At 40.4% G+C, this 13,427-nt stretch overlaps 1 protein-coding gene across 1 annotated transcript in view; it reads right to left on the bottom strand.

The window, feature by feature from the left end:
• Positions 1–13,221, bottom strand: part of LOC141248249 (interferon-induced GTP-binding protein Mx2-like) — a 21,030-nt gene extending 7,809 nt beyond the window's left edge. The window contains 16 exon segments of the mRNA XM_073669336.1: positions 8–27; positions 313–379; positions 381–472; positions 979–1,005; positions 1,008–1,119; positions 1,222–1,272; positions 1,274–1,345; positions 1,732–1,810; positions 2,725–2,923; positions 3,913–4,051; positions 5,200–5,354; positions 7,335–7,472; positions 8,964–9,159; positions 10,243–10,277; positions 10,365–10,598; positions 13,074–13,221. Coding sequence (XP_073525437.1) covers positions 8–27; positions 313–379; positions 381–472; positions 979–1,005; positions 1,008–1,119; positions 1,222–1,272; positions 1,274–1,345; positions 1,732–1,810; positions 2,725–2,923; positions 3,913–4,051; positions 5,200–5,354; positions 7,335–7,472; positions 8,964–9,159; positions 10,243–10,277; positions 10,365–10,598; positions 13,074–13,134 — 1,677 coding nt within the window. The 5' untranslated portion in view covers positions 13,135–13,221.
• Positions 13,222–13,427: the final 206 nt, after the last annotated feature.

Below are 13,427 nucleotides of genomic sequence, written 5' to 3'. Positions count from 1 at the left end.
TTCTAACCAACAATCTAATGTGTCCCCCTATTAAGGCAGACAGAGATGAGGTATTTTAAATTTAAATGTTTATTCTTTTGATACAGTTCCTACATATAGCTTTTTCGTTGCAGAATGAGACAGATCATTTTTCCGAGAGAAGTACAAGACGCTCTGTCCCTACAGCATAAATCACTCTTATGGCAAGATCATAAAATCTTTAATTTTTGTAGTTCAAGGACAATTGAGCAAATAATTATTTAGAGGGCAGTGGTCACCCCTATCCCTCCTCTCTTATCCACCGTTGTCCAGACACTTTTGTCTGTGACCTACCTGTGACTTCATTCAGCTTGTCCATGGCTGGCTCCTCGAACGCCTGGATTTGATTCCTTGCAAGGTTTTTCAAATGTTTTGTAGTTGACAAATCCTGTAAGTTCCCGGCCACGATGTTTTGTTCTCATACACAGTAATGTCATTTTTAATTCCTGTGGGACTGGAAGGCAATGGATTGATCAAAATTTGAAAAAAAAAAAAAAAGTTATTAAAAAGACAAGATCTAGTTTTTACATATGCAAAATGGTTTGTTTGTGGCCCTCTGGCGGACAAAAGCCTTGGAGCCCCTCTTCTATGAGCCAAAATAGAGATCAGCAAACCAATCTTTATGGTCACTATGGATGGTTGGATCCAATTTGTTGAAGGCCCCAACACACCCTTAGGATCCTGTAAGGGGATAGTTTGGGTGGGGTTGTCCCAGTATGGTGTAAAGGCCCATGGTGGTAGAGAGCTTCTCCTCTAAAGATGGATATCACTTTCGATGATTTTGCTCACAGGAGAGGCGATGTGCTTGGCGGTTTCAACACTCTACAGTTTGCCTTACACAGAAGCAGACTTCCACACAAGTCTCTTTAGCAATAGTTGTCCGTCATACGTCCCTTCCTACAAACATCAGGGTATTCGGGTGGGGCACGCTTAATTCTGCATTTTATGATCTATACCTACATTCAACGGCGGATCGCTTCAGGTCTTTTCCCAGTTGTAGAATTTTTTTCGGATGTTGGTGAAAGCTTTCAACTGTTTGTCTGCAACTTCCTCTTCTCCTTGTATGACTTGAATGATGCCTTCGACAAAATTCCTGATTCTCTGTGGAGACAATAGAAATTTAATAAAATGGTAAATCCGCAGTGAGAGCTGGAGTATATAGGATATATTACTGTTTATAAACTCCGCTCACACGGATCTTACATCTATAAGAAATAACAGCTTCTCTGTCTCAGTCTCCGGGACGCCTGCGCCGGATCATCTTCACTTTTTTCTCTGCCTCCTGTAGTTTGGTTTTGATTTGACTCTCCAGGCTGGGTATAGTTCTCTAAACAATACAAAGAAATTAATAGATTACAAATACCTCTTCCCTCATACCCATTGGGCCAATCTTCTACTTGTACCAAATCCCACATTTGTAGATGGAGATCTTGCGAAAAGTCATCACTAGCACCTAGGGTTACAGCTGCTACCCCTAGAAGTCTATGGGGAGAGGTGGAAAAGAGAGCAGCTGGTTATAACTGGTGCGCTATGTCCTCCTGAAATTTCACAGATACTCGCAGACAAGACGAATAGTTATTTTCTCACTGAGAGGCGCAGAGCTTAGTGGTCACAGTCACTCACAGTGCAGCAAACTTCATGGTCTGAAGGGGAATATGATCAGACCCCCATCTTTTAAAACATAGATGGCCTATTGTCAGAAGTATGACTTACAGAAATATGTCCAATGAGTTCAACAGTAAGTTTCTCTGCCAGCAAAGGAATTGTAGCACGTTGCTCTTCCAGAAGAACCCTGAAAATGAACATGGCATTTCGTACAAAGAGGTTCCACAGTTTGTATGATTACATTTTGTTGGAATATACAACAGATTAGGACTTATTATAAGTGAAAGGGGGACTTTATACTAACCAGACAGCAGATGGCGATAGTGTGTAAAGTTATATGCTTGCGGTTATGGTGGGAGGAAAGCTCTCAATTGTTGGTTGTTTTTTAACTTCCTGTGTTGTTGTTTTTTTGTCTTTCCTGAATGTGTTATGTAAGCAGCACACGGACTGTGTGACACTGAATTGTATCCTGATGTTTAACCAGTATGAAGTAAATACTGTTTACTCAAGATATCTTGCTGATTGAAGCTCTCGTAAGTACAGTGGTGACTGTAAGAAGATGCACTCTGCGACACATTTCACCTCAGACATGAAGATTAAAGAGGAGCAACAGCAGGAAGAGCAACAGCAGGAAGAGCAACAGCAGGAGGTCAGTGCTGTTGACAATGACAAACACCAGGTGCAGTGGTGGAGACTCAGAGCCGGGGAAGGCGAGTAAAACAAACTGCAGTCAGGGAACAGTTTTTTTCCGTAAAAAGAAAAACCCCCTTTAAAAATGCCCTGATGTTGGACATTGGTAAGAATGGCAGAGGGATCCTTGAGAAGATGCAACTATTACATCTGTACAGCCAAGTTTTGCTAACATTGCACTGATAATGATAGATGAAGGGCCGGGCTGAGATTAAATATATATATATATATATATATATATATATATATATATATATATATATATATATATATATATATATATATATATATATATATATATATATATATATATATATATATATATATATATATATATATATATATATATATATATATATATATATATATATATATATATATATATATATATATATATATTTTGCATTTTACCCGAAATGTTCATGGTCCTTGAAGAAAGCTTGCTCATTTTGTATGGCGGTCTCCAGGGAGGTGTTGCTCTGGATCTCACTCTGCCCCCGACACTTCACTATCATGAAGCCTTTCTTAAGGGTGTACACCAGATTTCGGACGACACTTACAACATCTGGTTCAGATCCTTTGTCAACTAAATCCGGCTTAGTCAGGATCCCTGGGAAAGAATTGTGATTAGATAATGACAGGTCATCTATATAGTGCTTTATGGAATTGAGCAATGGAGAATCGCCAGCCACACCAATATCTACATCTTGCCTGCGATATATGTGAACATTGATGTAATTAGTGATTTACACCCACGAGGTCTCAGTGACAACACTTCGCCTTGCTGCAGCCTCAAGCAAGAGCGGATATAAACAGATTTCACGTTAAAAGAAATTTTTAGAAAATGACCCTTTTTAAGAACTTTTTTTTTTTTTTTTTTTTAAATCTACTTCCCCTAAAAGTGGAATAAAAAGTAATCAAAAAGATCATATGTAACACAGAATAAAATAAAAAGTTTAACTTTTTATGCTTTTATTCGACTATTTTACACTAACCATAACCCTAGCTCAAACCCTTACTGTAGATCTAACCCTTACCCTACCTCTCCTAACAAGTCCTAGTCTCTCCCCTCACAAAAGTTGCAAAAGTGCAGTGCACAGAATTCAATGCTGTTGCCACCTACGCAGAGCACACCAGCCAAGATAGAATTTGCCATTGGCTGTTGTGCTCTGCATAGGAAGAGACCGAAATGATAAAGCTCACTTCATTATACTAAAAGGTTTGTCACCTCTACAGGCAGACACTTACTGTGCCCCAGCTCCTCTCCAAAATAGAGATAGTAAGAAAAGAAAAAAAAGTTTTAAAGGAACTGTCTTCCTACAACCAATTTTTCATTCAAAAGAAACACATGTAAAGAAAAAAAATGTTTGCATCATGGAAGATCCATCTTGAATGTCACCACCTACAGATAGCAAAATTCCGTAGTGATCATGAAGAAGCTGTCTATGTCCATTCATTTCTGTCCCAAAGAGTCATGTATGTATGTATGTATGTATGTATCATTTGGAGACAATTAACTTTCCTAGTCATAAAGAAAATGGTAGGTAACACCATCAGAGGCATCACCAATAGGATATCTGCCGCTTATACCATAATTACCTAGTGTCCGCTCTCCGCTAGGATCCACCTCTCGAGCCATTTCTAGAGCTTCAGTGGTGGCGATGTCCACATTGCTAGGAACCACGGCCAAATTGATGGTCTCCTGTCGTTCTATGTACTTCTTTATCATCCTCTTGATCTATGAAAAACAAATAAAAATATCAGAAGAGTTACGTTAAACATGTATACAGTATAGACCAGTCTGCCAACTTTTAATGAGTTTGAAAAAAACCAAGCAATGTGAACTGAGGTCTAAGATGGTACACATGCAAGAAATAGGAGCATATTCACACTAGCAAAACCTACAAAAGACAAAAAATATATCTCATACCCTACCATTATTATATATAAATGTAAAGCAAAGTTGCATATGAAATATAGGGTACTTAGTGAACTATTTTTGATCAAAAAAAGTATACAAGCCGTCCCACCAGCGGCAAGGTGACCCTAAATTGGGACGGTACCTACACTGTCTATATTAAAAACCTTACTGTATATCAAAGTTGAAGTAATGCATATAAAAGGGTAGACAAATGGGACCCGGTCCGAACTTCAGACCACCTAGGCCCGTGGTAAGCTACATATATACTAATCAGCTCAACAAAGGGGATGCCACACCCTTAAATTGCACAGAATGCAAACAAGACAAAAAACCAAGCAATGTGAACTGAGGCAACTTTGCTTTACATTTATATATTATGATGGTTGGGTATGAGATATATTTTTTGTCTTTTGTAGGTTTTGCTTCTTTTAATGAGTTTGGTCATAGGGCAGTGTTAAAAGATTGCCCAACTGGGAGAAAATTTAAGTAGAGATGGCATATCCGCCTTAGTCAGTCTCAGGAAAGGGTCGTGTTCAGATGATATTTATCAGACATAGGGTGCCATTATCCCAATAGGGTCCCCCTCTCCACCATTATTATTAATAGGATTTTCCCGGTTCAGACACCCTCTTATTGTGCCCTCATAGGTTATGCAAAATTAATATAGGGTGGTTCTATGGTCTGGACGATCCTCAATTTTTGTGTAACTTTAACACAGAGTCACAGCTCCCCGAGTCATCGGGCATGTAGGGAGTGAAATATCTTTTAAGCCCTACTTGCCAACTCTCCTTGTATTAGACGAGAGCTTCAGGAGTCATAGGGGAGTTGACAAATCTACCAAGCAAGGCAGCACTTACGACTATCTGTATCCCCAGGATGCAGTTATGGCAAAACAGAGCTATTGTAAAAACCTGCATGACTATTCTCCAAAGTTGGTAAGTTTTATAAATACACACTTAGCATACCTGCTGTCCAATATCTGGAGGTTGGTTGGGCAAAGCAACTCTTGTTATTCCAGGAAGATCGAGCAGTGTCAGGTCTGGGACATTTGGAGATTCCACTTCCAGGGTAATGAGCTCTTGGCTGACTGCATTGCCAGAACCTGCCATATAGTCTTGGGCTACAAGAACATATGAGCTTTGTAAGGCACCAAAAAAATGGATACAACCATCAAACAATTCCCCATAGCACGAACATACGCTAAGTAGCTGAGTAACAATTAACAGTTTGGAGGGAGTCCATTGAATCTGGAAGGAGTTGCATTGTGCAGAAGGATGGTACTAGCCAGGACATCGGGATCGGTGGTGGGTTGTGGGCTGGAGTGGTAGGTCTGTTGAGGATTGATGGACGGCTGGAGATATGGAAATATGAAGCCGGCTTGTAGAAGGGGGATAAGGAATTTCACACAGTGTATATGGACCTTCTTCACAAAGATGGTGAGTTCATTACTAGGAATGTGCATAAGTATTCGGAACTAGGGAGGTTTGGCAAAGAGAAAAGTGGTCTGCAAGTGTTCTGTGCAGGTCACCTCTGAATTGGTTAAGAGTTTTGTCAGCCTGTATTTGGCTAGCATTCAATGGAGCGTATTGAGGCGCAAATGTCCCTAGGGGGTACAAGGGTCGGATGAGTTCAGCCCAGGGTGAGCCTTTAGCTGGATTCAGTCAGGACTGTGGTAAGTACCAGTTCTGTAATAAGTACCCAGAGGTTATACAGGAGGTCTGATTTCCTGGAGTCTCGATGGAGCTGTCCCTGGTAAGGGAATGATAGTGTGCCGAGATTCTTTAGGCTTAGAGTCTAATAAAGCAAAATGCGGCCATATAAGTACACTGTGTCGAGAAGAAGACACAGCTGACTGGAAAACGAAAAGTGCCTTGAAATCAGGGATTTAAGAGAGTGTGACATGGCAGCTAGGACGCATTGAGATTAACGCTTAGGGAGAAGTAAATTTGGCCCCCAGGGAGAAGGGTCATAGTGTAACAGACTGAGATGGAAGAAAAAGACCAACCTTACAGACTGAGACCAAAGAAAAGAAGTTTCTTGAGGGAGGGCACAGGAGATTAAAATCTATTGGAAGGTATTAGGAAAGCTCTCTCTCGATCCATGGCAACTTGATGGATGAACAATATGTAGGAAGATAGATCTGGTGCAAGCCTAGACAGGTCCTCCAGGGTCTTCCCCACCGTTATCTTGACAGTATCAAGCCATCAGGTTGCTGGTCTTCCTCTTGGCCTTGTTCCTTCTATTCTTCAGGCCAGGATCTCTCTCTCCCGTGATTGCTCTCTTCGTATGATGTGTCCACAGTAGGCAAGTGGTAGCTTGGTGAACGACATGCTTAATTGGTTCATTATTCTTTCCATCCATGGCATTGATAACATCCTTCTCCAGCACCACATTTCGAAAACATCGATTCTTCTTCTGTCTCGTTCAGGTTTCACATCCGTATGTCACCACAGAAAAGACCAAAAGTATGTACAAGTCCTGGGTTTGGCCCCAGGGAAGAACATGTCCCTGACGTAGAAGAATACACTATTGTTCTTTAGTTATTTATTCTGCATTGTTACGTAACCGTGTCATCTTGAAACTACCAAGATTCCGTGTCTCACCCGTGATGTGAAATCAAGCATTTTGTGCCTTCTAAAATGAGTCACCAAACTCGCTTCTTGTTCTACTACATCCGCAGCAGTAAACACTAAACTGTTTGATCCCCTCAAGAGATACCCCATCAGAACAAGATGTTACCCCATAAAAAAAATAAGGATGTGTGGAGACGTAAAACAAAGATTTTCCAGCCGACTCTTGATTAAAATATTTAAGTTTCAGTATTGTAAAAATCGTCACTCACATAAATCCAAGCATGATGTAGTTTCCTACACGTTTCAGGCTAAAACAAGTCTAATCAAATATAGGATTCCATTAAAGTCAAAAAAGGGGTAACCTAATATTTCTGGGTCCGAATTCAAAATGTGTAGCACCCCCCCACTTAACCGAGGCTCCAGGACCTACTTATGATAGTCACCCCTGCCCTCTCTATAGCTACATCACAGGTTGAAGACTATCCGATAAACATGTGGACATTTCATGGCCGTCCCTAAATCATTACCTTTCCGGATCTCCTTTTCCACTTCCCCGGGATTTTTTGGCTCTACTTCTTGGTCTCGATAGCATATTTTGCCTTTCCAAGGGGAATCCTTTTTGGATTTCTTCAACTTGAGTACAAGCGGGCATCTTGTCACAATGCCTGTATGAAAGATCAGAAATAATTACAATAAATGTTTCTGCTAGTATTTTATATAATGTGCAATTATTACAATTACGCTTTCCAGCCAAGACAATAGTTTCCAGTTTAGTACACGTTTCGAGAATTCTTTTTCTGGGCAGCGACATTCATCTAGGACCCTCAATGACTCCGTCCAGCTAATTACAATAGGATATTGGGGAAATTACTGTTGTTGGATGAGGACAATTTTACTCCCTTTTGGTAATCAATAGGTGCCGGCAGGAAAAATTCCAACTTGTTCAAAGAATTTTTTGTGAATTGGCAGTTTGAGAAAATGAGCAAAATAGAAGAACTCAAAAGTTTGCTTTTGTAGAAGACCCTTAAGGCCTCTTATCACCCCAAGCACGCGACTGTTAGAGTTTTATACAGACTCGCCTACAGAAAGGTTTCGCCAACAAATGGAGTCACATCTTGAAGACCTGTTTATAGTCTTTCCTGGTTGGGCAAGTCCAAAATAAACCCTTTAGTCTTACAGAACCACAAGAAAAAGTATGGATTTTTTTTCTGGTCTTGGGATAATATTTTAATGGAACATTGGGAAAACAAATGGGGCCTCTCTGACCTTTGCTAGGATGACTTGGACATTGAAAACCCCATGATATGAAGAAGCAATCATGGAAGGGGCAGTGGATTTTCTGTACTTCTCACCAGTCATCCCAATGTAAAACTCCAAAGTCAGCCTATATAGAGTATTAAATGGCCAGTAAAGTGCTTTTTTTTTTTTTTTTATTTGCATGAGTTCTTACCACTCTCCATTCATTAGAATGGGTGAAAAAGTTGCAAAACCACAGATTTTCCCTCTACTGTGTCTGCAGTGACAGTTGGTGCTTATAAAGTTCGATGGAGAAGGGAGGAGCTAGAGGTTGACACTAAAATCTTCTCCTGAAACGACAGTTACAAGTCTCTATAGAGTCTTATAGGCACCAACTGACACCTCCTAACTCAGTAACGGTAACATCTGTCTACACTGAATATAGACTTTACCCCTGAATTGAGAATAAATGATCAGCCCAGGAGGAGAAATATCTTATGAGAGAAATCTAATTCTATTACAAAGTTTATTATTTTTATGTGTACTATTGATTTATAGGGGGGAAAAAACAATAGAGCAACAGTTACTCTTTATAGTTTTTGGGCCCCAATGCAAAAGCTATAAGTACATCCACCTAGCATGTGACATTTATAATATTGGTTTACAGGCTCTAAGTCCCAGGAGCGACTGCAACCGCTGCACCTTGTATAGAAACGTTCCCTCTACCAGGAATGTGGTGGAAGAAGAACAAGAAAAATTAAATATATATACACATTTATGTGTGTATGTAAAAGAAAAAGATATATATATTTTACACTGTATATATTTATATTATTATCTTCTCTTTTACATTATATATCATTTTTATTATGTGTATTATAAAATCCCATCCACATATAAATCGGTGACCCGTCTCTCACCGCTGCCTCTGGGAAGATTGACTCCAGACAAAGCCTCCAGAACTGAACTTTTCCCAGAACTCTGATCCCCGATCACAGCGATCACTGGTAATCCCAGATCCTTCTCCACCCCCAAGGACCTCAGGGAGTCAATCAGGTCAATGCAGGGACGGATCTTGTATTCATACTGTTGTCCTAGGACGTTGTCAGGTTGGGTCTTTAATGTAAAATAAAAAGGAGAATTGTGAAATTCATGAGTATCACATTCCTAGACAAGACCTCCCGGATGTGTGACATATCGCATTTGTGTTCTGCCCTTCAAGGTGTTTTCCGAAGCCCCCAATGACGTCTCAAATATCACAGCACTAGAAAACATCTTTATAGGACTTCAAGTCCCAATCCCAGTCCTCCACATACTGTATCACCCATGAAGTCAAAAAAGACTCACTTTGGGTATCATTTGCATCAACACCACCCTTATATATGGATACGGCTGCAGATTTCTGTGTGACACAGAGGCTACCCTATACTGAAATCGCAGCAAACCCCCTGGATACAGTACCGACCACAGGAATCCCAAATGCATTGCCAGACACATCCCTTAAGTGTCTGCCACAATCTCTACTTTGTGTCAACCATAAATAGTACTCACCCGCCCTGCAAGGGGGAAGTCCACTAATTTGCAATACCTGATTGTTGGCCCCAGGGTAGTGGCAAAAGAAAAAATAAATAAACCCCTCAACGTTGAAATTGCAACACCAAGAAGGAAAAGTCACGATCCGATCTGCAAACCCTGAAACAGTGGAAACAAAGTTTGCTTATCATTAACACGTCGATCAATCCTGTGAAATCCATAATTCCACAACTTTTCCTTCTTGGTGTTGTAATTGCAATATTGAAGAGTAATAAAAAAAAAAAAAAAAGGGAGATAGAGAGATCGCAATGATCCGGACTGACATGTTCTCTCCACCAATGAAATGTTAATCTCCTCCCATGAGGAGTCTCTGGACCAGAAGATCAAATAAGCCTTCCCCAAAGAAGAAAAGGGTTAAGTTCGTTGCCCCTGAGTCAGAACGGCTCATTAGCACCCTATGCCCCACCAACCCCTCAATAATACTGCCACCTGCTGGCAGCGCCGATTAGTTCTCTTCTACAACAAAGGAGATTTCCAAAGATTTAGATTAGAGGAGGGATTTTTGGGGTCAAATTCAAGACATGTGTAACTATACTTCAAGGTGCAGCTTTGAGACCATGTTTTGATATTCCTCTATCTATATATTGGAAGCCCGTCTGTACTTACCATGCCTTGAAATACAAATACCCCAGTAGAGGAACCTAGAAGAAGAGAATGAAAAATGCAATATCCATTAAAATGTAATGTGTAAGTAACAATACATAGAGGTGACCTGTGATGACATCTACCTCCATTAGCCGTCTGCTCCATTGATGTTGTCCTGGCAGCCTGTGATACCTCCACCATGGTCGCCGGAGATGCTGGGAGCGGAGGGTTTAAGCATTTGAATGCATTAAAGACATTTGGCTGCGGCTGGGGAAATACGGAGCCAGTTGTTGGTGGATTTGCAGGTGATCCACCAAAGATGTTTTGTTCCCCGAAAGACAAGAAAGGTGTTGTGCCATTAGTCTGCATTTTGCGGTCTGGTAAGAACATGAAAAATAAATTTAAGTAGCGGCAGCATGCACGCCGCGTGTTGGGTGGATAAGGTATACTGGTGTATGAGATAGAGATAGATATATCTATCTCTCTCTCTATCTTAGAAGGAGCAGCACTCGCTGTTGCAAATAATCCTCAATGGCTTTTATTCTAAAACTATCTTTCATGACGCGTTTCGGCTGAGGCATCGCCTTCCTCGAACATCCATATACTACTCTGACCGGCACAAAAAGATGATGCTATTGTAGTCAGGATCTGGACAGGTGATAAATATTTAATCTTATGCTGTTACACTATTGGGACCCCGATACCAAGGACGGGGGTCACGTCACGCGTCTCCCAAATTTGAAGAGGGGAGGTAGTAACGCATGTATCCTACTACTTTAATATCTATGGGACCATAAGAAAAAGCCAAGTTCAATGTTACATTGAGAGCAATGAACACAAGAGTGAAAAGGACAGTAGGAACCCATGAATCAATATACAAGTGATTCTTACTAAATTAGAATATCATCAAAAAGTTAACTTATTTCAGTTCAATACAAAAAGTGAAACTCATTATATAGAGTCATTACAAACAGAATGATCTATTTCAAGTGTTTATGGCTTACAGCCAACGAAAACACAAAAGTCATTATCTCAGTAAATTAGAATAATTAACAAAAACACCTGCAAAGGCTTCCTAAGCATTAAAAAAAGGTCCCTTAGTCTGTTTCAGTAGGCTCCACAATTATGGGGAAGACTGCTGACTTGACAGATGTCCAGAAGGCAGTCATTGACACACTCCACAAGGTCCCATAATTCCAATTTTCATTTGGAAATCAAGGTCCCAGAGTCTGGAGGAAGAGTGGAGAGGCCACAATCAGCTGCTGGAGGTCTAGTGTGAAGTTTCCACAATCAGTGATGGTTTGGGAGCCATGTCATCTGCTGGTGTAGGTCCACTGTGTTTTATCAAGACCATAGTCAGCGCAGCCGTCTACCAGGACATGTTACAGCACTTCATGCTTCCCTCTGCCCACAAGCTTTTTGGAGATGGAAATGTCATTCTCCAGCAGGACTTGGCCCCTGTCCACACTGCCAAAGGTACCAATACCTGGTCTACACACAACAGTATCACTGTGCTTGATTGGCAGCAAACTCGCCTGACCTTAACCCCATAGAGAATCTATTATAGAGAATCTATGGGGTATTGTCAAGAGGAAGATGAGACACCAGACCCAACAATGCAGACGAGCTGAAGGCTGCTATCAAAGCCACCTGGGCTTCCATAACCCCTCAGCAGCCACAGGCTGATCGCCTCCATGCCACATTGCCGCATTGATGCAAAAGGAGCCCTGACCAAGTACTGAGGGCATTTACTGAACAGACATTTCAGTAGGATAACATTTTGGATTTTCAAAACATTTTTCAAGCCGGTGTTATAAAGCATTCTAATTTACTGAGATAATGACTGTTGTGTTTTCATTGGCTGTAAGCCATAATCATCAACATTAACAGAAATAAACACTTGAAATAGATCCCTCTGTGTGTAATGACTCTACATAATATATGAGTTTCACTTTTTGTATTGAAGAACTGAAATAAATTAACTTTTTGATGATATTCTAATTTAGTGAGATGCACCTGTATGACATCCTTATGAACTAGATAACAGAACAATAGGTATGTGGTTGAGACATATTCCTGACTTTGCTCTAGTTCTCTCCTGGTTAAGATACAAGCAGTACTATGTCTGCAGGCGTGGATTATAGAAATGTATGAACAGAAATTGGAAAAGCTGCCAAAAAAAGCAACAGACATTTATGAGGAGGAGAAATCCTTGTTAACTGCAGTAGTGCGTAAGATTTCTGCTTGTTGTTAATGAATGAAACAATGAGCCCAAGCTTGGTATATAAATACAGCTCCAATTCCAAGCTCAGTATCTAAAATATAGCACAAGTAACAAGCCCACTACATAAATATAGTACCAATAAGAAGATCAGCATACAAATACAGAACCAGCATGAAGATCAGTACATAGAAATAGGACCAAGCGCATGCATTTTATATACATACACATACATAGCACCAGGCCAAGTACAAAAAAACAGTACCAAGCTTACTACATAAATATAGTACCAATAATATGATCAGTACACAAATGAAGAGTCAGTACCATACTCGCCATGTAAATATAATACCAGTGCCAAGTTCAGAACACTAATGCAGCACCTTATTTAAAGATCAGTGCATATATACAGTAGCATGATCAATCTGATATTGTGTACTATACACACACACAAATCAAGTTTAAAGCCAGGGTACCCCTTATATATTAAAGTTGCTTTTATGCACATCTAAAGCTTGTATGTTCAGTATGGCCTGAACAGTGGTCAGTTATCACTGCAGACCATACAGCAAATCCTGTACTGATGCGTTGTAGTCACAGGGACAATAAACAATAACACCAAGGCACTTACAAGAAACTTTTTCTCTGAGAGAAGCAATTTTCCTTCCTCTTCTTTTAGGCCTCCATGACATGACTATTGACGGGCACTACTGGCCTTTCCAGAGTTTACTGACCAGACGTAATTGGCTCTTTGCAGCATATACTCATAAGAACCGGGAAAGTGTGGTGAAACTCCTCATTTAGGATCACTCACCCTTGCGGCTGAAGGGATCGGGTTCCCTCACCAAGACGTCTTGACACCAGGAAACTTAAAAATAAGTTAACTTTAGTTACAATAGTTCTCTTTCAATAAGGCGGCCTTATTTTTTAGTAACAATGCAATACTATAACTATCACCAGGAACCTTCTCCCGCAGAACTTTAAC

Source organism: Phyllobates terribilis, unplaced genomic scaffold (assembly GCF_046119375.1).
Source record: "Phyllobates terribilis strain yellow unplaced genomic scaffold, ASM4611937v1 Scaffold_2__4_contigs__length_985480577, whole genome shotgun sequence".
Lineage (NCBI taxonomy): Eukaryota > Metazoa > Chordata > Amphibia > Anura > Dendrobatidae > Phyllobates > Phyllobates terribilis.
This window is presented reverse-complemented; position numbering and strand designations above follow the sequence as displayed.